The following is a 24,432-nucleotide window of genomic DNA, read 5'->3' on the forward strand; positions in this document are numbered from 1 at the left end:
GGCAGCCAGGCCTAGCAGGCCCCGCGCCACCGCCGCCGCTGCCTCTGGGGCCGCCGCTGCTGAGGGGCCACCATGCTCCTGCCCAGGCCCGGAGACTGACCCTAAACCGGCACCATCTCTCAGCTCCGCCCCCACCTGCCGGACCCCAGGGTAAGGACCGGGGTCCTCAGTTCCAGTCCCCAGGACGTGGGCCCCCTCACCCCAACCCGCCCTAATGCTCAGCTCCCAGTGGAAGGGCTCCCAGGGACCCGGAGAGTGGGCTGTCAGGCTTCTCCCCAAGGACCTCAGAGTTCCAGCCCCCTCTTCTTCAGATTCCAAGATCGGCCCCAGTCTCCTCCTCCCTCAGACCCAGGAGTCCAGGCCCCTGTGCCCCTCCTCTGAAGGAGGGCTGGCCCCCAAACCTCTCTTTCCCCAGGACCCAGGAGTTGAGGCCCCAGCTCTCCTCCCTCAGACCCAGGAGTTCAGACCCCTAGTCTCCTCCTCACCCAGGCCCAGGCATGGGGTCCTCCAGGCCTACAAATCCAGGCATCCCCCTGGCTGCTGGTCACACTGTGACCCCATCCTTGAACCCAGCCCAGTCTGTGTCCGTGATCACGGCGTGCTCTGGCTGGGGCCCAGTCCCTCAGCCTCCCTGGATGGGCGCCTGGGACTGGGGGCACAGGGACTGGCCCGGGCTCCCCCAGGCCCTGCCTCCCCCCGTTCATCTCTCCACAGGTCCCGCCCCGGCCCAGGAGGTCAGCCGGGGAATCATTAACTAGAGGCCGTGACATGGCGGAGAAGGAGGGTGAGTCCCCCTTTCCCTGAGCCCCAACTTTGGCTCTGCCTGGCGCCCTTCCTTCTGTGCTTTCTTCCCAACCCTCCACCCCCTTGGAGCCCCCTCTCTCTGGCACCCCTCCTGGGGCCCATCCCCACCCGCTTCTGAAGCCTCCTCCACCTCGTTAACTATTAACCAAATTTTCTGTGGGGCTATGCCACCACCTGCCTCCCTGCCACCCCATATGACCTTCCTGGCTCCTTGCCTCAGTTTCCCCTCATCCCCCAGTGATCTCTCAGCTACCCCTGGACCTGTCCTCTACTTGGGGCCAAGGCGGGGAGACTAGCTATCACAGTTAAGGACACACACTCTGGAGTCAACTACACAGGCTTGCATTCGAATTGGCTTCTGCCACTTTTTTGCTGTGCCATCTTGTGAAAGTGTCGTCGTTCCTCTGGGCTTCATTTCCCCCCTGGGTCAAGCGTGGATTCTAATGCTACCTACCTACCTACCTACCTACCGTGAGGTTGTTGGGAGCACGGAACACACACAAGGCACCAGCATGGGGCTCAGCGTGTAAGACAAATGCAGTGCACCAGAGCTGTCGTGGAAGAGGTCGGCTGACTTGGAGTCCTGGGACCCAAGACCCCCACCGATTCCAGGCATTCCTCCCACCTCCTCACACTGTGGGCAAAACAGCAGAGGGAGGACTTTGGACTCGGTCCGGATGGATGGAAAGGGGAGAGACAACAGAGAAACTGCTCCAGGGATGGTGGGGAGAAACCACATCCTCGGAGCGGCGGGCACTCGAGGGCTCATGGAAGCCCCTGGCAGGGGCTCCAGACACCCTGGCTCCTTTTTACCCTCGTCCACACTTGGGAGCCAGCTGGAAGGGCCCAGTTAGGGGTGGCCTTTCCTTTCCATGCTCCCCAGCTGGGGCTGACACCCTCTCTTCTTCCTGGAACCAGGCTAGCTGGGTTTGGTCCCAGGCAGTATCACTTTCTAGCTGTGAGGCCCTGGACAGGCGACTTACCCTCTCTGGGCCTCGTTTCTTCCTCTGTAAAATGGAGACAGTACTGGTGCCCACCTCAGAGGATGGTGTGAGGATTTACATGCCGTGATAGGCAGGAAGCACTGAATGTGTTGGCTGAAATGAGGGGTGTAGATCACTGGCCTCTTTGGGTCTCAGCACAGCTAGCAAATCAGGGCCCAAATCATTCAGCTGTGGCCCAGAGTAAATCCAGGCTCCCAGTGGCTCGGGAGAAGGTGCTGTGCCCTTGCTGAGCAGGTGGGCACCAGAGCCCTGCACCTTTGGAACCATTCCTTCCTGGAGCCCACTAAAGGGATCTCACCAGGCCTGGGGCCTATGGGTGAACGAACCAGGGATGAAAAGCAGAGCATGTGCTGAAGGATGGCCAGAGACTGACCTGGGGACAGAGAGAACCGAGGCACAGTGGGCTTCAGTGCATCCCCAGGCAGCTCGGGCCTGGCCTTGGAGGGGAGTCCTGCTGTCGTTTCAAACCTAGACACGAATGCTGAAAAGTTCTGGTGTTGTGGTTACTTGTTGGGTGACCCCGGGTAGGTGGCTGCACCTCTCTGGGCCTCCTTTCCTCATCTGTAAATTGGGGATGGTGATAATGACACCTTCCTCATTAACAGTTGCAAGGATTTTAGGAAACTGCAGGATGGGGTTAGGACAGGGCTAAGGTCAGTGTAGCTTCTGAGAACCATTGTGGCTGCAGTTGTGCTAATGTTTGTGTTACCATTCTGCTGGGTTTTTTAAAAATAAATAAATAAATCTGTTTATTTATTTATTTTTGGCTGCGTTGGGTCTTTGTTGCTACGCGCGGGCTTTCTCTAGTTGCAGCGAGTGGGGGCTCCTCTTGCTGCGGAGCATGGTCTGTAAGCGTGCGGGCTTCAGTAGTTGTGGCACATGGGCTCAGTAGTTATGGCTCGCGGGCTCTTGAGCTCAGGCTCAGTAGTTGTGGCGCACGGGCTTAGTTACTCCGTGGCACGTGGGATCTTCCCGGACCAGGGATGGAACCTGTGTCCCCTGCGTTGGCAGGCGGATTCTTAACCACTGCACCACCAGGGAAGCCCCATTCTGCTGTTGAAGTACACCTAAGGCGAGGTTCTTGGTGCTCCCTGGAGACTTACAATCAGAGGAGGTGATATCTGAATTGACACTCAGGATGAGGAGGGAGTAGGTAGGCGTGCCAGGCAGAGGGAAGAGCAAGGCTAACAGCTGGGGTGACAATCTGCCGGGTGTGCAGTGGCACGTAGCTAATTTGGTAGTTCTGTCGGTAAAGTTGGAAATGGAGCTGGGAGGGTGATTGAGATCCATTAGGACTCTTTGGTGAGAAGCTGACCCATGACTGGGCAGTGCCGGGTCTCTCCACAAGATGGCGCTGGTGGGTATTCTTTGTTAAGTCCTGTCGTTTTGGTTGCTTTTTGGAACCGCTTATCAGTTGTCTGATAAGGACCCATATGGCTGGGTGGGAATTTAGGAAAGCATATTCAACCCCCAAATCTCTAATAGCCGTGCTTACATCCTAGAGGGGCTGGCACCACGGGCTGAGGGCTTTAGACTCTGTCCTGGGGAGCACTGGGGAGTCATGGAGGGTAGGGACAGGTTGGATTTGGTGTTTAGGAAGATCCCCTGGGGTTCCATGTGGAGGCTGGGCCAGAAGGAGAGACTGAGCCCAGGGGTTGGATGAGGTGGGATCAGGGAAGGAGAGAGTGGGCAGGAGACACGCAGGAGGCCTGTAGCTGTGGTGGGAGGGAGGCGTCCTGCAGATGAGGGACAGTCCTGAGGATGAGGGCCTCTGAGACGGGACCTGGGGATCTGGGGAGACATTGAGGCCAGTATGGGACCTGGGAGGTGTGAAGGACCTTGGGGATTCAAGTGGGAGGCATCTAAGAGACTGCAGGACCCCCGATCTAGGACAAAGGAGAGTCCAGGTCTGGGGACAGAAAAGGGACACAGGCTGTGGAGGTGGGTAAGACAGACGGGAGTGGGGAGGCATGAGGGGGAGGAGGCCATGGCCGCCCTGGGGACCCCAGATTTCAGGGAGCGTGTGGAGGAGATGGAGAAGTAGGGGGAGAATCAGAATCAGGCACGGGCGGTGTCCCAGAAATCAGACGCGGAGAGACTTCCGTTCAGGAAGTTGGAGTTGTGTACAATGAAAACAGACACGGAGCTGTAGCTTGAACGGAGTTTTAGAGACAAGGAGCCAAAGGTGTCACTTGGGAGGGTTTTGCAGCCAAATGGTGGGGACAGAAGAACTGTCCAGTGAGAAGACAAGGGCAGCCTAGCGCCCTTGGAGGAACAGAGAGCAGAGCCTCAGGGGGAAGCTCGGGGGTCCTGGCTTACCCAGCCCTGAGGAGTGACACAAGGATGCTGCTTCCTCTCACACAGTGAGGACGCTTTCCTGCCTCAGCAAAGATACGCGGTGAGAATGCCTCTCACGCCAGGGACCCAGAGTGAGGATGCTTGCTGTCCCACCAGAGACACCTGTTTGGGGGTTGCCCGAAGTCCCCTGAACCGGAAGGCACGAAAGCAGGTTTTGCCTCTCACCTTAAGAGACACAGGGTGGCAATGCTTCCTGCCCCAGCAGCTGGGCTGGGCTCTGAGTGGCCCAAAGCTCTGCAGGCACATCTGAACACAAAGGAACCAGGACGAGCCTGACGGCTAGGGGAGCCAAGACCTCCCACTGGAACCAGGAAGATGGATGGGGGTGGAGGTGGGGACTTCTCTCTTCAGGGAGACAGGAAGGGGTCAGCCAGCCAGGGCTGGGCTGGCCTGGTCCACTGGGGCCTCTTTGGAGGGAGGAGCACCTTGGCGGGAGTGGCTGGGCTCTCAAATTCTTAAGGCACTCAGACAGTAGCCATCCCAGGAAGGTGCTGGACTGCTTCCTGCTCCATTCCGGGTGCTGGCCTGGCCCTGTGCCCATCAGCCGTACTGCCACGGCACAGATGGCAAAGCTGGGAGGTCCTGCAGCCCTGGGGGGGCCTTGCAGATGCCAAGGGCAGTCGGGTGCATGCCAGGCCCAGCAAAAGCTTTCAGCTGCCTTTTCCCTTTGGTCCTCCCGATCCCTAGCAAAAGGGTTGGCTTTTCGGCCCCAGGGCCCCTGTTGCACTGGGAATAAAAACCCTCTTCTCTGGGGGCTGCCGGCCCTCCCCAGCTGGCCCCAGCTTTGGCCCTACTGCCTTCCCCAAGCTCATGCCATTCTGGCCACATCAGTGGCCTCTCTTGCCCTCTAACCCACCATATGCTCATTCTTGCCTCAGGGACTTTGCCTGTGTTGTCCCCCCTGCCCACTGTGCCCTTCCACGGGAGGTCTTTGCTTGGCTGGTCTCACCCCTCAGGTCTCCGCTCAAAAGTCACTGCTTGGGGAGGCCCTTCCTGAACACCCCACAGAACACTGCCACCCCCAGCCCACATCATTTTCTTCATAGACTTTGCCACGATCTGGAAATTATCAAGTTCATTTACTTGTTTACTTGTTTTGGTTTTCCCCTCACTTTACACACATGAGAATGTGAGCTCCATGAGAACCAGCATCTCATCTGTCTTGTTTTGGGATGTGTCTCCAGAGCCTAGAATGGTGCCAGGTACACAGTGGATGCTCAATAGGACAATGAATGAAGAAAGCCCCATTTTACTGATGAGAAAACTGAGGCTCAGAGAGGTGAAGGGAGTTGCCCAGGACCACACAGCTCTAATGATTTAAAGGCATTTATTGACCAATAAAAAACAAAAAATAAATAAATAAATAAAAGCATTTATTGAGAACTTGCTATATGCCAGGCACTATAGCACAGGGAGGGGTGGCATGGCTTAGTGGTTATACACTTGGACCCCAGTGCCAAATCTGCCCAGGGTTCAGGACTCAGCACTGCCTCTTCCTGGCTCAGTCACCTTGGGCAGGTGACTCCACTTCTCTGAGCCTCAGTTTTCCCTGTCTGAAAAATGGGAATCATAACTTAGATAAGGACTGAATAAGTTAATGCGTTCAGAGCAGTGCTTGGCACATAAAACATGTGATAAGAGTATGGTTATTATTATTATTGTTTAAAAGAACTTTAAAACATTATACTTAGAGGTGTGTGCTAGGTGGATGCCCATTAAATAGATGAGGAAGCTGAGGCTCAAAGAGGTGACACCACCTGCCCAAGGTCCCACATAGGAATGGGTAAGGTCAATATATATATATATTTTTGGCCGCGCCACATGGCATGCAGGATCTTAGTTCCCAGACCAGGGATCGAACCTGTGCCCACTGCAGTGGAAGTGCGGAGTCTTAACCACTGGACCGCCAGGGAAGTCCAAGGCCAATATTTTTAAGTGAGGCTGGCAAATTTCCAAATGTAGGTTCTCAACCTCCAGGGGCAAATTTGACCTTGGAGCTGGGTCCTTTGGGAGAGGTCTGGTTTTGGGGGGTTCCCAGGGGCAGAGGGTCTGGTATAGCAGAGAGAAGTGAGGCAGTGAGAAAATGCCAAACAGCAGGGAAGAGAGTTGCCAAGAGGGCAAAGGTCAGGGGTCACAGCCCCCAAGAGCCTCCAAGAACCTCTTGGAAAGTTAGCAGAAGTGAGAAGACGTTCAAGAAGAGACGACACAACGTGATGAAGGAAATACAGAAGCGCAGCGTCATTGGGGAGGAGAAATCCCTTAAGTGCCAGGAATATAGGCAGGGAGGGTGGCAGCTGTCCCAGCCCCGGCTCTTCCCAGCTGGAACCCTTGGGGGGCTGGACACCTGGTTGTCCTCGCCGCAGGGGAGGGACAGCCCTGCCAACTGTTCACCCCAGGAAACTGGGTCCAGGGCAGGGCAGGCTCAGGCGTGCTAAGTTGGCCTGGGGGCAGGGCAGAGCTGCTCAGATCCTGCCACAATGAGGACAGACCTGGCAGTGGCCCCGGCATGGTGTCTATTGCAGGTGGCCGGACTGTGCCATGCTGCTCTGGACCCAAGGTGGCAGCTCTCACTGTGGGGACCGTGCTGCTCCTGACAGGCATCGGGGCAGCGTCCTGGGCCATTGGTGAGAGTGGACGGACCCCTGCGCCTCTCCCCTCCCCTGCCCCCTGCAGTTCCCAGCCTACCTGCCCTCACCTCTGCCTTCTCTGCAGTGACCGTTCTACTCAGGAGTGATCAGGAGCCGCTGTATCCGGGTGAGTAGAGCGTGCTGAGACCCTCTGGGGAGCCCTGGAGGAAACCCGTACCTGGTGGGAACTCAATGCAAGGATTTTTTTGAATGAATGCAGGAATGCTGGTAGTGCTCACGCACTGCACTCGTATTGTTGCTCCAAACGCTTCACTTGTCTAACCCAGTGTTTTTCAGACTCTAAATGCGTTACCCGTTAGTGCCTCATGAAATTAGTGAGCTGAAAACCACACTTTAAAAAGTATGAAATAGATTAAAAAAATCAGAGTGCATCTCTCTCAGTAAGAAGAAGTCCTGTTAAGCTTTTCTTTTGGTTTTATGAGGGTGGGACCGTTATTCTCTCCATATTACAGATGGGGAAACTGAGGCTTAGAGCAATGCCATAGTTCACCCCAGAAAACAGACGTTCAAGGCTACATCATGATGTAAAAATGTGTTTCTTATTGCGGAACGTGGTCAAAACATGTTTGAGAGGTACTGTATGAATTCAGCCAACCTTTTTCTAGCCCTGCTTGGAGGTAGCTGCTGTTATTATCCCCATTTACAGATGTGGAAAGTGAGGACCAGAGAGGACATGCAGCTGGTAAATGATGGGGCCACGAATAGCTCTTTGACTTGACTGGTAGAGATGTATCTGCATGCAGGTGGGAAGGAGTGGCCACACAAATAGATGCAGAAACTCATTGTGGAATGAATGAATCTTCCCAAATGCCAACTCCAAGCTGCCGTTCTGTGGCTCAGGGCAGCAGGAAGAGTGGGGAAGTTGGGTGATGGGATGCATTTTTCACTCCCACAAACCTCATCTAGTTCCATAAAGGACTCAGCTCACATTAAGAGCAGAAATGAACATCTAGACAAGGAAAGCGACCATCAAGGTCAACGACAAGGAAAGCCACCATCAAGGTCAACCACTACAGTTGACACTTAGAGAGCATTTACATGTGCCAGGCACAGGCCTCAGGGCTTTGCAGGTATTGATTCATTAAATCCTCCCCACAGCCCATTTTAATATGGGGAAATGAGGCTTGGAAAGACCAAGTGACTTGCCTCAGGTCACTGGGATCGGAACCAGGCAGCCTGGATCCAGCTCTTGTGTAGAACTACTATACTCTATTGTTTCTCAAGAAACAGCCAAGTGAGTTGCCATAGTGACGGCTAACACATGCCAGGCCCGGGCTGCAGTCTTTGCACAAGAGCCCTGTGAAGTCAGGGCCATTATCATCATCCCCATTTTGCAGATGGGGAAACTGAGGCCCAGTGAAGTGAACTGACTTGTCCAAGTCCGCACATTGAATAAATGGCAGGGCAGAGGGGTCATGCACTTGCCGGAAGCTCACTACTGCCACTGGGCTAAAAGGAAGCCAGGCTCCAAGGCTCCTAGGGTGTGGGCCCCTCTCCATCCTCCCCTCATGCTTGCTTCCGGTGCCCTTCAGGCTCCAGCGCGTGGGCAGCTCTCACGCCCTCGAAGGACCCTCCCTGCACCACCTTCTTTCCCTCTCACACCCCGAGGCAGGTTTCAGGGTCCTGCACCGTCACTGCTGAGCTGAGGCTCACACCTGTCCTGCCCTCTCTGGTTCTCAGAGTGCTCATCTGGAACTGGGAGTGAGAATTAGAGGAGGTAATGATCCGTGCAACACTTGACTCTCAGCCAACTTGGTTTACATGGGCTTTTGTGTCTCATGCTTCAGGCTGTACCTTTCCTGAGCAGGGCCCTTCTGCCCCCAGGCTCCAGACCGCCCCCCCACCCGCCACCCCGTTCCCCACAGCCATCCTGCTGCCCCTGGCAAAACCCTCCTCACACTGGCAGTTCATGATTTACTCCTGGTGAATTTCAGGAGGGCAGGGGCATTTTGTTTACTGCCCCAGACAGTGTCCGGCACATAGTAGGTGCTCAGGAAACCTTTGCTTAATGAATAAGCATGGGGACAGATTGCCGACATGAACCAACTTGTCCTGGGCCTCCAGCTGGAAAGTAATTAGGCCACGATTCAGACCTGGCTCTGGCCAGCGCCAGCACCGTGCCCTTCCATTATACTCGGGTTTTTCAAACACATTGGGAAATTACAAAACGAACAAACAAAAACAACCCAGAAATGATATCCCCACCTCACTTTTCTGGGATTTTCACACCTCTAAATATATCAGACAATTTGGTGGGCAAACCAGGGGGGGTCCTGGCTTACCCAGCCCTGAGGAGTGTCACAAGGATGCTGCTTCCTCTCACACAGTGAGGACGCTTTCCTGCCTCAGCAAAGATACGCGGTGAGAATGCCTCTCACGCCAGGGACCCAGAGTGAGGATGCTTGCTGTCCCACCAGAGACACCTGTTTGGGGGTTGCCCGAAGTCCCCTGAACCGGAAGGCACGAAAGCAGGTTTTGCCTCTCACCTTAAGAGACACAGGGTGGCAATGCTTCCTGCCCCAGCAGCTGGGCTGGGCTCTGAGTGGCCCAAAGCTCTGCAGGCACATCTGAACACAAAGGAACCAGGACGAGCCTGACGGCTAGGGGAGCCAAGACCTCCCACTGGAACCAGGAAGATGGATGGGGGTGGAGGTGGGGACTTCTCTCTTCAGGGAGACAGGAAGGGGTCAGCCAGCCAGGGCTGGGCTGGCCTGGTCCACTGGGGCCTCTTTGGAGGGAGGAGCACCTTGGCGGGAGTGGCTGGGCTCTCAAATTCTTAAGGCACTCAGACAGTAGCCATCCCAGGAAGGTGCTGGACTGCTTCCTGCTCCATTCCGGGTGCTGGCCTGGCCCTGTGCCCATCAGCCGTACTGCCACGGCACAGATGGCAAAGCTGGGAGGTCCTGCAGCCCTGGGGGGGCCTTGCAGATGCCAAGGGCAGTCGGGTGCATGCCAGGCCCAGCAAAAGCTTTCAGCTGCCTTTTCCCTTTGGTCCTCCCGATCCCTAGCAAAAGGGTTGGCTTTTCGGCCCCAGGGCCCCTGTTGCACTGGGAATAAAAACCCTCTTCTCTGGGGGCTGCCGGCCCTCCCCAGCTGGCCCCAGCTTTGGCCCTACTGCCTTCCCCAAGCTCATGCCATTCTGGCCACATCAGTGGCCTCTCTTGCCCTCTAACCCACCATATGCTCATTCTTGCCTCAGGGACTTTGCCTGTGTTGTCCCCCCTGCCCACTGTGCCCTTCCACGGGAGGTCTTTGCTTGGCTGGTCTCACCCCTCAGGTCTCCGCTCAAAAGTCACTGCTTGGGGAGGCCCTTCCTGAACACCCCACAGAACACTGCCACCCCCAGCCCACATCATTTTCTTCATAGACTTTGCCACGATCTGGAAATTATCAAGTTCATTTACTTGTTTACTTGTTTTGGTTTTCCCCTCACTTTACACACATGAGAATGTGAGCTCCATGAGAACCAGCATCTCATCTGTCTTGTTTTGGGATGTGTCTCCAGAGCCTAGAATGGTGCCAGGTACACAGTGGATGCTCAATAGGACAATGAATGAAGAAAGCCCCATTTTACTGATGAGAAAACTGAGGCCCAGAGAGGTGAAGGGAGTTGCCCAGGACCACACAGCTCTAATGATTTAAAGGCATTTATTGACCAATAAAAAACAAAAAATAAATAAATAAATAAAAGCATTTATTGAGAACTTGCTATATGCCAGGCACTATAGCACAGGGAGGGGTGGCATGGCTTAGTGGTTATACACTTGGACCCCAGTGCCAAATCTGCCCAGGGTTCAGGACTCAGCACTGCCTCTTCCTGGCTCAGTCACCTTGGGCAGGTGACTCCACTTCTCTGAGCCTCAGTTTTCCCTGTCTGAAAAATGGGAATCATAACTTAGATAAGGACTGAATAAGTTAATGCGTTCAGAGCAGTGCTTGGCACATAAAACATGTGATAAGAGTATGGTTATTATTATTATTGTTTAAAAGAACTTTAAAACATTATACTTAGAGGTGTGTGCTAGGTGGATGCCCATTAAATAGATGAGGAAGCTGAGGCTCAAAGAGGTGACACCACCTGCCCAAGGTCCCACATAGGAATGGGTAAGGTCAATATATATATATATTTTTGGCCGCGCCACATGGCATGCAGGATCTTAGTTCCCAGACCAGGGATCGAACCTGTGCCCACTGCAGTGGAAGTGCGGAGTCTTAACCACTGGACCGCCAGGGAAGTCCAAGGCCAATATTTTTAAGTGAGGCTGGCAAATTTCCAAATGTAGGTTCTCAACCTCCAGGGGCAAATTTGACCTTGGAGCTGGGTCCTTTGGGAGAGGTCTGGTTTTGGGGGGTTCCCAGGGGCAGAGGGTCTGGTATAGCAGAGAGAAGTGAGGCAGTGAGAAAATGCCAAACAGCAGGGAAGAGAGTTGCCAAGAGGGCAAAGGTCAGGGGTCACAGCCCCCAAGAGCCTCCAAGAACCTCTTGGAAAGTTAGCAGAAGTGAGAAGACGTTCAAGAAGAGACGACACAACGTGATGAAGGAAATACAGAAGCGCAGCGTCATTGGGGAGGAGAAATCCCTTAAGTGCCAGGAATATAGGCAGGGAGGGTGGCAGCTGTCCCAGCCCCGGCTCTTCCCAGCTGGAACCCTTGGGGGGCTGGACACCTGGTTGTCCTCGCCGCAGGGGAGGGACAGCCCTGCCAACTGTTCACCCCAGGAAACTGGGTCCAGGGCAGGGCAGGCTCAGGCGTGCTAAGTTGGCCTGGGGGCAGGGCAGAGCTGCTCAGATCCTGCCACAATGAGGACAGACCTGGCAGTGGCCCCGGCATGGTGTCTATTGCAGGTGGCCGGACTGTGCCATGCTGCTCTGGACCCAAGGTGGCAGCTCTCACTGTGGGGACCGTGCTGCTCCTGACAGGCATCGGGGCAGCGTCCTGGGCCATTGGTGAGAGTGGACGGACCCCTGCGCCTCTCCCCTCCCCTGCCCCCTGCAGTTCCCAGCCTACCTGCCCTCACCTCTGCCTTCTCTGCAGTGACCGTTCTACTCAGGAGTGATCAGGAGCCGCTGTATCCGGGTGAGTAGAGCGTGCTGAGACCCTCTGGGGAGCCCTGGAGGAAACCCGTACCTGGTGGGAACTCAATGCAAGGATTTTTTTGAATGAATGCAGGAATGCTGGTAGTGCTCACGCACTGCACTCGTATTGTTGCTCCAAACGCTTCACTTGTCTAACCCAGTGTTTTTCAGACTCTAAATGCGTTACCCGTTAGTGCCTCATGAAATTAGTGAGCTGAAAACCACACTTTAAAAAGTATGAAATAGATTAAAAAAATCAGAGTGCATCTCTCTCAGTAAGAAGAAGTCCTGTTAAGCTTTTCTTTTGGTTTTATGAGGGTGGGACCGTTATTCTCTCCATATTACAGATGGGGAAACTGAGGCTTAGAGCAATGCCATAGTTCACCCCAGAAAACAGACGTTCAAGGCTACATCATGATGTAAAAATGTGTTTCTTATTGCGGAACGTGGTCAAAACATGTTTGAGAGGTACTGTATGAATTCAGCCAACCTTTTTCTAGCCCTGCTTGGAGGTAGCTGCTGTTATTATCCCCATTTACAGATGTGGAAAGTGAGGACCAGAGAGGACATGCAGCTGGTAAATGATGGGGCCACGAATAGCTCTTTGACTTGACTGGTAGAGATGTATCTGCATGCAGGTGGGAAGGAGTGGCCACACAAATAGATGCAGAAACTCATTGTGGAATGAATGAATCTTCCCAAATGCCAACTCCAAGCTGCCGTTCTGTGGCTCAGGGCAGCAGGAAGAGTGGGGAAGTTGGGTGATGGGATGCATTTTTCACTCCCACAAACCTCATCTAGTTCCATAAAGGACTCAGCTCACATTAAGAGCAGAAATGAACATCTAGACAAGGAAAGCGACCATCAAGGTCAACGACAAGGAAAGCCACCATCAAGGTCAACCACTACAGTTGACACTTAGAGAGCATTTACATGTGCCAGGCACAGGCCTCAGGGCTTTGCAGGTATTGATTCATTAAATCCTCCCCACAGCCCATTTTAATATGGGGAAATGAGGCTTGGAAAGACCAAGTGACTTGCCTCAGGTCACTGGGATCGGAACCAGGCAGCCTGGATCCAGCTCTTGTGTAGAACTACTATACTCTATTGTTTCTCAAGAAACAGCCAAGTGAGTTGCCATAGTGACGGCTAACACATGCCAGGCCCGGGCTGCAGTCTTTGCACAAGAGCCCTGTGAAGTCAGGGCCATTATCATCATCCCCATTTTGCAGATGGGGAAACTGAGGCCCAGTGAAGTGAACTGACTTGTCCAAGTCCGCACATTGAATAAATGGCAGGGCAGAGGGGTCATGCACTTGCCGGAAGCTCACTACTGCCACTGGGCTAAAAGGAAGCCAGGCTCCAAGGCTCCTAGGGTGTGGGCCCCTCTCCATCCTCCCCTCATGCTTGCTTCCGGTGCCCTTCAGGCTCCAGCGCGTGGGCAGCTCTCACGCCCTCGAAGGACCCTCCCTGCACCACCTTCTTTCCCTCTCACACCCCGAGGCAGGTTTCAGGGTCCTGCACCGTCACTGCTGAGCTGAGGCTCACACCTGTCCTGCCCTCTCTGGTTCTCAGAGTGCTCATCTGGAACTGGGAGTGAGAATTAGAGGAGGTAATGATCCGTGCAACACTTGACTCTCAGCCAACTTGGTTTACATGGGCTTTTGTGTCTCATGCTTCAGGCTGTACCTTTCCTGAGCAGGGCCCTTCTGCCCCCAGGCTCCAGACCGCCCCCCCACCCGCCACCCCGTTCCCCACAGCCATCCTGCTGCCCCTGGCAAAACCCTCCTCACACTGGCAGTTCATGATTTACTCCTGGTGAATTTCAGGAGGGCAGGGGCATTTTGTTTACTGCCCCAGACAGTGTCCGGCACATAGTAGGTGCTCAGGAAACCTTTGCTTAATGAATAAGCATGGGGACAGATTGCCGACATGAACCAACTTGTCCTGGGCCTCCAGCTGGAAAGTAATTAGGCCACGATTCAGACCTGGCTCTGGCCAGCGCCAGCACCGTGCCCTTCCATTATACTCGGGTTTTTCAAACACATTGGGAAATTACAAAACGAACAAACAAAAACAACCCAGAAATGATATCCCCACCTCACTTTTCTGGGATTTTCACACCTCTAAATATATCAGACAATTTGGTGGGCAAACCAGGTGACCCAGAACATACTTTTGGCATTGCTTAAAATAATATAAACAAGAATAAAGAGTTTAGAAGTGAGAAACAGTGGCACAGAATATAGTTTTAAAAATACTTGGAGGGGGCATTTGATATTCCCTCCCCCCTCTCTCCAAATCCATCCATAAAGTGATAATTTTTTCCTAGAACCTCACACTTCCTGGAAATCATATTCCTGGGGCACTGAGAAGGCATTTAAAAATAAGAATTCACTCCCACCCGCAGTTTGTGTTTCAGACCCCAAGTCTTGGTCTGGGGACTCTGCTGGCACCACCCAGCAGAGGTACCAGGCATCCCTGGGCCCCCACCTGGAGGCCATGACTAAGGCAAGCCAGCCAGGAAGCTCCTAGTCCAGGCTGTGGGTGAGTATATTTAGGGTGGGGACAGGTAAGGGTCCATATGAGAGCCACAGAAGGAGCAGGGAGTTGCAGGTAGGCAGGCCTGGGTTCACATCCTGGCTTTGCAGGTTCTTGGCTATATTCCCCCGGGCAAGTATAGCCTCTCCAAGGTTCAGTTTCCCCATCTGCAAGATGGGCATAGAAATGGTCTCTACCTTCCAGCATGGTGGTGGGATTCAAAGAACCCCCCAGATATGACACATAGCATGGGGTCAGCCCACTGACATCCCCAGGAAACATAGCCAGTGTTATTATTACTGTGCCATTATTGTTTAACCCTCAGGAGGGAAGTCACTTGAGAGGCTGTCTAGGGCAACGTTAAAAGCTTGGGGTTTGGAGTCACTCAGGCCTGAATGCCCATCCTGTGTCTGCCTGTCTCTGTTCTCAGCAGGATAGGGTTCTCCCTGGAATTCCTGCCTCCCCTCGTCCAGATCTGTGGGGCTGTGGGAAGACTGCTCAGCTTGGGTGTGGCCTCACCAAGTTCTTCCTACGAGGATGCAAAACTGAGTTTGCACCAGATTCACGTTCCCAGAATGTGCTCTCAGAACACCAGCCACTCCGGAGGCTCAGGAGAAAAGGGGTTCACAGCCGATCTTTCCCCAAGCTTACTCCTCCCCACCTTCCCCATCTCAGTCAGTGGCAGCTCCATCCTTCTGGCGGCTCGGGCCGAACACCCTGGAATTGCCCTCAGACCCTCTTTCCCTCACACCCACATCCAATCTCAGCAGACCCTGTGGGCTCTACCCACAAAGTCTATCCAGAATCTAAACTCTGCTCCTCCACTGCCCCCACCCTGGCCCAGCCTCCATGCTCTCCCTCCTGGACCATCACACAGCCTCCTCCCTGGTCTCCCTGCTCCCATCCCGCCCCTACAGTCTGCTCCCCACACACAGCCAGAGGGAGCCTGTGAACCCCTGAGTCAGACCAGGGCCCTCCTGGCTCAGAGCCCTCCTCTGGCTGCATCTAACTCCTGGTAAAAGCCAAAGTCCTAGTGTCAATCTAGTCTTGTCTCCCATCTCCCCTCCCCTAGCTCACTGCTCCAGCCTCCTTGCTGTTCCTTAAACATCCCCCGTGTCTCCCCCCTGCCACCACCACCACCTTGGCATCTTTGCACTAGGCAGTTCCTTTGGCCTGGTTCTCTGTTCCCTCACCTGTCTTCTTACCTCCTTCAGATCTTTGTCTGCATACCACCTTCTCAGTGCAGCTTTCCCTGCCCACCTGTTGGAAAGCGCAACCTCCCCTCCCCTCAATGCCAGCACTCCCCTGCCTCTGTCAAGCTTGATTTATCTCCCTGGCGCCTTCTTTTGTGACACACCATCTATTTGACCTCTCTGTCCTGTTTGTTATGCATCTCACCTATTGGCCTTTGAGCTCCGCAGAGCTGGGGGTTTTGTCTGATTTGTTCATTGCCCAAAATAGAGCCTGGCACATACTGAGTGTTTGCTAAATGTAAATAAATACGGCTAAGGGCTGTGACCTGGCTTAGGTGTGGAAAAGGGTCCTCTGACCATGTGTGGAGCAGCCTGTGAGGGGCTGAGGGGAGCATCACTTCTCAACACAGTAAGCCCCAGGCAGGAGGAATCCCCCATAAGCTCTCTCCAGCCTTTCTGTGTATCTCCGCCCTACCTCTTCTCAAAGTTGGTGATGCTGTGTTTGGTTGGGTGATTTTTTTACTGCTGTCTGTCTCCCCCATTGGTGGACTTCGGTTGGTGAGGGCACAGCCCAGGGCTGTCTTGGTCATCTTTATGTCCCCCGGCATCATCCCACACAGGACTGGGCATGGAGTATGTGTCTAGTTAACACTTGTTGAATGAATGAATGAATACTGCATCCTCTGCTTGGAGAATTATCATGCAATTTAGTGTGTATTCAAGGCTCTGACAAGTCCTGCAGAAAAAGATAGCTATTCTCTCTCTTTTTTTTTTAAGATTATAGGAAATCTATTTAAATATTTTGCCACCGTGATGTATTAGTCAAGGGTCTTCAGGCTGCAAAAGACAAACGGAAAATCTAAGAAACTGGCTAAACAAAAAGGGAAATTATTGACTCACTTAAGCAACAGTTCTGGGGGTTCTTCAAGCCTGACTCCATCAAGGGGCTTTAAAAATGTTATCAGGGGCTTCCCTGGTGGCGCAGTGGTTGAGAGTCCGCCTGCCGATGCAGGGGACACGGGTTCGTGCCCCGGTCTGGGAAGATCCCACGTGCCGCGGAGCGGCTGGGCCCGTGAACCATGGCCGCTGCGCCTGCGCGTCCGGAGCCTGTGCTCCGCAACGGGAGAGGTCACAGCAGTGAGAGGCCCGCGTACCAAAAAAAAAAAAAAAAAATATTATCAGAAATCTGTTGCCTTTCCTCCACATTGGCTCATTTTTCCCCTCCTGGGGGCAAAGATGGGCCCAAGCAGACCCAACCTCACATGCCATTCTCCTGAGAGCTTGGTTAAAACAGTTTCCCTCTTCCCAAATCTCCTGGCAGAGTTCCAGACTTCCAGCTCATGGGCAACCAGCTTAGGAATCCCAGTGGTAGGAGGAAGCCCCCTGGTTCCCCCTGGAGGGGCAGCCAGAGTCCCAGAGACCCCGATCTTTGGTTCAACTTGAGTCATGGGCCCTTCCAGACGCAGTCACAAATGTGGGGGGCCCGGGGTGGTGCCATCGGGCCTGCCAGGATTCAGGATTAGACCCACGGGGTCGGAGAAGAGGCCAGGAGGGCTCGGGCAGGAAGGTGACCCAGGCGGCGGTCCTGTCGCCCTGCAGTGCAGGTCGGCCCGGCCGACGCTCGGCTCACGGTGTTTGACCAGACGGAGGGCACGTGGCGCCTGCTGTGCTCCTCGCGCTCCAACGCCAGGGTGGCGGGGCTCAGCTGCGAGGAGATGGGCTTCCTCAGGTACCGGGGTGCCCCTGGGGGTGGGGGGCGGGGGGGCGGGGCCGCGGGCCTGACCCCTGCCCCGCCCAGGGCGCTGGCCCACTCGGAGCTGGATGTGCGGACGGCAGGCGCCAACGGCACGTCGGGCTTCTTCTGCGTGGACGAGGGGAGGCTGCCGCACGCCCGGAGGCTGCTCGAGGTCCTCTCCGTGTGGTGAGGAGGGCGGCGGGCAGGCAGGGCGCACACTGCCCCGGGCACGCACACCTGTGCTCCCCGCTGTGCCTTTCTTGCGTCTTAATTGGCCTCTCTTTTTGTCTCCCTCTGTGTCCCCATCCCTGTCTCTCCCACAGCGACTGTCCCAGGGGTCGTTTCCTGGCTACCGTCTGCCAAGGTGAGACCCTGAAACTCAGAGTCTTCTTCTGAGACCCCCCCGAGGGCAGGGCCACGTCCCATCAGATACCCCCAGGCAGGCCTTATCCTCTTAGATCCTGCAAGGATGGGGCTGTGTCTCCTCAGACACCTTCCCCCAGGGTGGAGCCATGTCCCTCAGACCCCTCAGGTTAGGATCGTGTCCACTCACTCTTCACAGAGTGGCGCATGACCTCTCAGACCCCCTAAGGCAGGGGGTCCAGGCCTCCCACTGCCCCTGACTGCCCCCCGCTCCCACAGACTGTGGCCATAGGAAGCTGCCCGTCGATCGCATCGTGGGCGGCCAGGACACCACCTTGGGCAGGTGGCCATGGCAAGTCAGTCTTCGCTACGATGGAGCACACCTCTGTGGGGGGTCCCTGCTCTCCAGAGACTGGGTGCTGACAGCCGCCCACTGCTTCCCTGAGTGAGTGTCTCCCACGGCACTGAGGGGGGAGGCTGGGGAGCGGCAGGGTTGGGGAGGCTGTGCCCAAGCAGGCTGCCACCCTCCCCTCCTATCCCTGGTAGGCGGAACCGGGTCCTGTCCCGATGGCGAGTGTTTGCCGGTGCCGTGGCCCAGACCTCGCCCCATGGCGTGCAGCTGGGGGTGCAGGCAGTAATCTACCACGGGGGCTATCTCCCCTTTCGAGACCCCAACAGCGAGGAGAACAGCAATGACATTGCCCTGGTCCACCTCTCCAGCTCCCTGCCCCTCACAGGTAAGTCTGGGGCTGCTCCTTGGCCTGGGGACACCAGGGGCCAGGAGGACAGAGGACGGGGCTGGGGCATAGGAATCCATGGTGATGAGGGACATGATCTTGAGGGGCACACACTGGACATTCATTAGATGGGGACAATTGGTACAGCCACTTTGGAAAACCATGCGGCAATTCCTCAAGCAGTTCAACACAGAGTTACCATTTGGCCCGGCAATTCCACTCCTAGGAACATACCCAAAAGAAATGAAAACACATAGCTACACCAAAACTGGTGCACGAGTGTTCAGACCAGCATTATTCCAAAAGATGGAAACAACCCAGACGTCTACCATCTGACACATGGATAAACTAAACGTGCTAGATCCATACAATGGAATGATACTAGGCCGTAAAAAGGAATGAAGTCCTGATTCATGGTGCACAATGGATGACCCTGGACAACACTGTGCTGAGAAAGAAGTCAGGCCCAAAGAGCCACATACTGTATGATCCCGTTCATATGAAATATCCAGAACAGGCAAACCTGTAGAGGTAGAAAGTAGATTAGTGGTTCCCCAGGGCGGGGGAGGCGGGGCATGGGGATGTCGGGAGGTCATAGGTAAAAGGGGTGATGGAAATGTCCTAAAATCAACTATGATGGTGGTTGCACCTTCCTGTTGCCAGGCAGGCTAGTACCTACATCTAAAACCTCTCTAAAAAACATTGACTTGTGCACTTTAAGTGGGTGCATTGTGTGGTATGTGAATTATATCTCAGAAAAGTCGTTACTCCCCACCCCCAAAAAAATGAAATGAAAAAATTTTAAGTATATGAATAAATCAGCAAGTCAGGCGTTATCCGTGTTATAGTTCTCTGGAGCATTTCCTTGCTCTCAATGAGACAGATTCACTTGGGTGCCAGTGTGTCTTTAATACCTCATCTACACATGCCTTTTGGATTAAGAGCAGGCCGGGGGCTTCAGCTTTCAGAAGGCCACTCTGTAGTAGGAATAGTAATAATAATGATAAAAATAAAAAAAAATAGTAATGGTGATGATAACGAAGTTAAAATAGCGATGATGATGATCCTTCAGCAGGCAACAGTATGATGATAATAATAATAATGAAAGAATACAATAATAATGATGATAGGATGAACTTCAACACCTGCACACTCCTCCTGTGTGCAGCCACTGCCCTCAGCATGTCCCAAGCATGCACTCATTTCATTGTCCCAACAGCCCGGGGAGAGTGGGTTCTCTTATGATCCTGTTTTTTTACAAGGGGAAAGGTCCCAACACAGAGAAGGTACATAATGCCCCCAGTTACCACAACTGGCAAATGGCAAAGGTTTGAGCCCAGGCTGCCTGGCACTGGAATCAGTGCTTGTAAGCCCCTGGCTGTGCTGCCAGGGAAGTCAGTACTATTTGGTTTGCATTTTTCTTATTTTTATGGTTATTTTTCTTTTGAATGATCCATGATGCTGGTTTTCCATTCAAGGGAGCGATACATGTTTTTCTTTTTTCTAAATTAATTTTTTTATTGGAGTATAGTTGCTTTACAATGTTGTGTTAGTTTCTGCTGTACAGCAAAGTGAGTCAGTTATACCTACACATATATCCACTCTTTTTTAGATTCTATTCCCATATAGGTCATTACAGAGTATTGAATGATACATGTTTCTCTTTAAAACAAAATAAACCCTTCTCTTTAGTGAATGGAGTGAGAGGGTTAGAAAGATTGAAGTGGGGAGGTATCCATGGGGCACAGGTGGATGGGGTGGGAGCGGCCTGGGTTTGAGACACATGGCTGAGGGGTAACAGCATGGGCTTTGGGGTCAGGTACTTGCCAGCTCTGTGATCTTGGGTGCGTGGCTTCACCTCTCCATGCCTCAGTTTCCCTCATCTGTTAAAATGACTTCCGAGGGTTATTGAAATGATGAAAAGGGTTAATCTGAGTCAAGAGCCTACAGCAATGCCAGCACTCAGTTAATATTAACAATCATTGCTATTGTCGTTGTTTTTTACTATTACTAGTTACGTGAGCATTTCCTATCAGCCAGGCATGCTATTCGACGCGTCACCGATTTCTCACTATACACCTCTGGGGGGAAATGATTATTCTTTCCATTTTACACCTGAGAGCTCTGAGCTCAGGGAGGTGAAGTCACCAGTAGGCAGCAGGTAGGGCTGCCAGGACCACTGGTGTGGGTTGTGCACTGCACAAGGAAGTCATGTGTCAGGGATGCCGTTCTTACTGTGGACAGGGTGGACTGGTGTGTTTATTAGGATGATTTTTTTTGACAGGTGGAAGTCCAGCATCTCAAGACAGTACCTTGTAAAATTTCTCACAGAGGTACCCTCTAGGCAGGGCCAGCCCCATGGGCCATGGTTAAGAACACAGGCTTGGAACTTGGGCCAAGCTGGGTTCAAATTCTGGCTCTGCCATCGACTCATGGACTCATTCTGAGGCTTTGGACAAATGATATGGCCTTATTTTCCCCTCTTTAAATGGGGTACTAATAGCTCCTACCTCCCTGGGCTGATGGGATATTAAAGGAACTCACCCAGGAAGGTGCCTAGTACATAGTGAACTCTCAGTAGAAGGCAACTTCTGCTGTTGTTGTTGTAAAAGAACAGAGGGAAGGGTGGGCCGGGGGCACCGGGGGCAGCTGGACTGAGGTCTGTACCAGGGGGGGCAGGCCGGCAGGGGTGGGACCAGCGTGGTCTGTCTCACAGAGTACATCCAGCCCGTGTGCCTCCCGGCTGCCGGGCAGGCCCTAGTGGACGGCAAGATCTGCACCGTGACTGGCTGGGGCAACACACAGTACTACGGTGAGTTCGTCCTCTGCCTGTGAAGCCACTGTTAAGGGAGACTGTGATCCGGGCTGGGGAAGGACCGTTGGCCTGCTTGAAGGCCTCATGGCCCAGGGGTGTAGGGGCACTAAGGAGCCCGGGTGGGCACCAGGAAGGAAGGGGGGGTGTGCATGCTCCCCAGCTTCGTCCAGCCTTGCCTGCACACCCCCAGGCCAACAGGCGGGGGTACTCCAGGAGGCCCGAGTCCCCATAATCAGCAGTGATGTCTGCAACGGCCCCGACTTCTACGGGAACCAGATCAAACCCAAGATGTTCTGTGCCGGCTATCCTGAGGGTGGCATTGATGCCTGCCAGGTGAGGGACGGCGAGGGGCAGCCCGGGCCCCCGCCTCTCCGGGGGCGGAGACACATGGCAGTGGGTGGTCAGGCTCACTACCTCAGGGCCAGAGCGCTCTGTGACCACAGCCCACGATCATCCGAGGAGGGGCTCTCCGCCAGCCACCTTGGCTTCCAGCCAGGCCTTCCGTACCCCACCAGGGCGACAGCGGTGGCCCCTTCGTGTGTGAGGACAGCATCTCTCGGACGCCACGTTGGCGGCTGTGTGGCATCGTGAGCTGGGGCACCGGCTGTGCCCTGGCCCAGAAGCCAGGCGTCTACACCAAAGTCAGTGACTTCCGGGAGTGGATCTTCCAGGCCATAAAGGTGAAATTTGGGCCCAGATGGGAGCCAGAGGGTGGGAGGGTTTGGGACTCTGAGGGGGAAAGGGAGCCAGGGTTTTCCAGAAACCAACGCTCAGGCTTAGAAGAGGGGGCCCTAAGGAACGGATAGCCTTCAGAGGGCTCCTGGGGAGGGGAGTTCAGCTGTGGGACTTTGGGGGAAGCCTCTCAGACCTTGGAAGCCCCTAGTTGTCTTTCCCCAGACTCACTCCGAAGCCAGCGGCATGGTGACCCAGCTCTGACCTGTGGCTTCTCGCTGTGCACGCCTGCAGGGCCCAAGCTGATCTAGGTGGCTCCAGCCCCACATGATGGGGTTCACCCTGGGATGGAACATTTTTCTTCTTGGGCCCAGCCCACAGGTCCAAGGATACCCTCCCTCCAAGGTCCTCCACAGTGGCGGGCCCACTCAGCCCTGGGACCACCCGAGCCTCACCCTTCTGACCCCCATGTAAATATTGTTCTGCCGTCTGGGGAGTCCCATCTAGTGCTCCTGATGACAGGATGCTCTTTAAATAATAAAGATGGTTTTGATTAATGTGGTCTCTGAGTTTGCAAATGTCAGCAGCAAATGAGGACATTTTGGGGGGATGGAAGAGAGCAGTTGGGCCTGGCAAACATCAGACAGGGAGTATGATCCTCCAGTTCCCGCTGGCTTAAAAGAAAATATCTTAATTGGTTCACCTAACTGGAAATGCTCTGGAGCGTCTGGCTTCAGGTACTGCTGGATCCAGCTGCTGAATATTTTTCATCAGGACTGTGCCTCACTTCCTCTCTCACATCTGCTTTTCTGTGTCAGCTTCGTTTCCAAGCAGGCTCCCCTACAATCAGAGACAGAGATGTCCCTCCAACCCACCGAAACTCTTATATGCCATGGATGACTTAACAGCCACAGTGCAAAAAGAATGCTTCTTTCCCATCAGCTACAGCAAAAAAGTCCCAGGCCTGGCTCTCCCTGGACGGCTTTGGGTCACACGCTCACCCCTTATCAAATCACTGTGCACCTGTGCATGGGGTGGGGAGGAGGTTTGACCCTCAGGAACTACATGACTTGAGTGTGAGGGGTTCTCCAAAGGAAAATGGGTTGCTCTTTCCAGAAAAAATGGTTGTAGATGCCCAGTGAAAAAAAGACATCCACTGTGGATCAACATGGGAAGCAGGGCCCTGTAGGGAGGAGACAGGAGCACCAGGCCCTGTGAGCACAACCTGAGACCCCCATCTTTTCATCTGGGCTGGAGGTTGTTCTCAGTTTCCCCTGGGACCCACTCTGTTCCCTAGAGCATCTGCAGACCTTGCTGGGACACCACTGGCCACCAGGGGGCACTACTGCCCCCTAAACGCCGGGAAGTTAAGGAGTTTCTTTGGTAGTCTTGTCCAGGTGTTGCTGGACACCAGATGCTCTGCAGGAAAACACCCACCAGGTGCCTGTTTCCCATGACTTTCTTTTCTCTTTCTTTTCTCTCTTCCTTTCTTTTGGCTGCGCCGTGGGTCATGTGGGATCTTAGTTCCCCGACCAGGGATTGAACCCATGCCCCCTGCATTGGAAGCGCAGAGTCTTGACCGCTGGGCTGCCAGGGGGTCCCTCCCATGACTTTCAATGATAAAAATTAAATGTGTTGCTCATCAGCTACAAGCCCCCAAGCAATTTCCTAAAACATAAATAGACACAGGAAAGCCCCTTTGAATAACATACAGACTATCCATTCAGAAAATGCTCCAAGCATCCCTCCCTGGACCAAACTTTTAGGATTTGGTGATCCCCACAATTACTTTGTCCATCAGGAACGCCCCAGCCCCACATCTCCATGCAGTTTTCCAAACGTCTGCATGCTGCTGCACTGTTCTACCCATCATATTGGAGATATAATTCGAGACTTGACCCACACATTGCTTTGTTAGAAATGTACTGAGTTACGGGGATGGGACTGTAAATTTTCCTTTGTTGTTGTTAGCTGAAAAATGTACTGTATGTGTGTTTTACAAAGTTTGGGGACTCTGACAGAACATGGTCCACCTTGGGGATTCTGAGCAGATATGACCATGTCCTGGGGGTTCCGAGGGGACACAGCTCACCCTGGCAGGGAAGGGGGCCAGTCTGAGTAGCCATGACCCTGCTCTGGGTGGGATTGAAGAGGGCATGGCCCTGCCCTGGGAGACCTGAGGGGCTGCAGCCTGATTCTAGGAGACACGGTGGAAGTTTGGACATTAAAAACCAACGGGTCGTCCACTGGGAAGATGTCGACCAGGGGACCACTCTGGGTTCTGCCCACATTATTGCTCTTGGAGCGGGGAGGGGGTTGGGAGATTGCGATCCACTCAACCGCCACTCACCAGTCTCCTTTGTTGGCCAGGGGTTGGTGAGCCTGTTTCTCCTCTGCTCCCACTAACCTTGTCACCCACCCCAAGGAGCCACGCAGATATTAGAAAAATAATAATAACAATCACAGGATTGCTTTGAAGCTCTGCTAG

At 53.9% G+C, this 24,432-nt stretch overlaps 1 protein-coding gene across 4 annotated transcripts; it reads left to right on the forward strand.

The window, feature by feature from the left end:
* The first annotated feature begins 6 nt into the window (after nt 1-6).
* HPN (hepsin) lies at nt 7-22,501 on the forward strand. 4 transcript variants are annotated; one of them, XM_055079113.1, is made up of 13 exons: nt 7-150; nt 715-784; nt 6,689-6,790; nt 6,879-6,920; nt 17,222-17,351; nt 17,421-17,543; nt 17,681-17,721; nt 18,000-18,165; nt 18,267-18,457; nt 21,174-21,269; nt 21,463-21,605; nt 21,788-21,952; nt 22,170-22,501. In XM_055079113.1, exons 2-13 carry the CDS (start codon nt 769-771, stop codon nt 22,206-22,208), a joined length of 1,254 nt encoding a protein of 417 aa, XP_054935088.1. In that variant the 5' UTR covers nt 7-150; nt 715-768; the 3' UTR covers nt 22,209-22,501. The 4 variants fall into 4 exon arrangements, with proteins under 4 accessions (XP_054935088.1, XP_054935089.1, XP_054935087.1 ...); XM_055079114.1 differs by lacking the exon at nt 6,689-6,790; XM_028478155.2 differs by lacking the exons at nt 7-150; nt 715-784; nt 6,689-6,790; nt 6,879-6,920 and adding exons at nt 9,115-11,759; nt 11,848-11,889.
* The last annotated feature ends 1,931 nt before the right edge of the window (nt 22,502-24,432 follow it).

This window comes from Physeter macrocephalus, chromosome 17 (assembly GCF_002837175.3).
Source record: "Physeter macrocephalus isolate SW-GA chromosome 17, ASM283717v5, whole genome shotgun sequence".
Lineage (NCBI taxonomy): Eukaryota > Metazoa > Chordata > Mammalia > Artiodactyla > Physeteridae > Physeter > Physeter macrocephalus.

What these genes read in the sequence shown, in the direction of transcription:
- HPN (XM_055079112.1), top strand. Translation starts at nt 11,642, where the DNA reads ATGGTGTCTATTGCAGGTGGCCGGACTGTGCCATGCTGCTCTGGACCC. An exon ending in TCAGGAGCCGCTGTATCCGG is followed by an intron (nt 11,890 to 17,221) that starts GTGAGTAGAGCG and finishes GTCGCCCTGCAG; the next exon opens with TGCAGGTCGGCCCGGCCGAC. An exon ending in CAGCTCCCTGCCCCTCACAG is followed by an intron (nt 18,458 to 21,173) that starts GTAAGTCTGGGG and finishes TCTGTCTCACAG; the next exon opens with AGTACATCCAGCCCGTGTGC.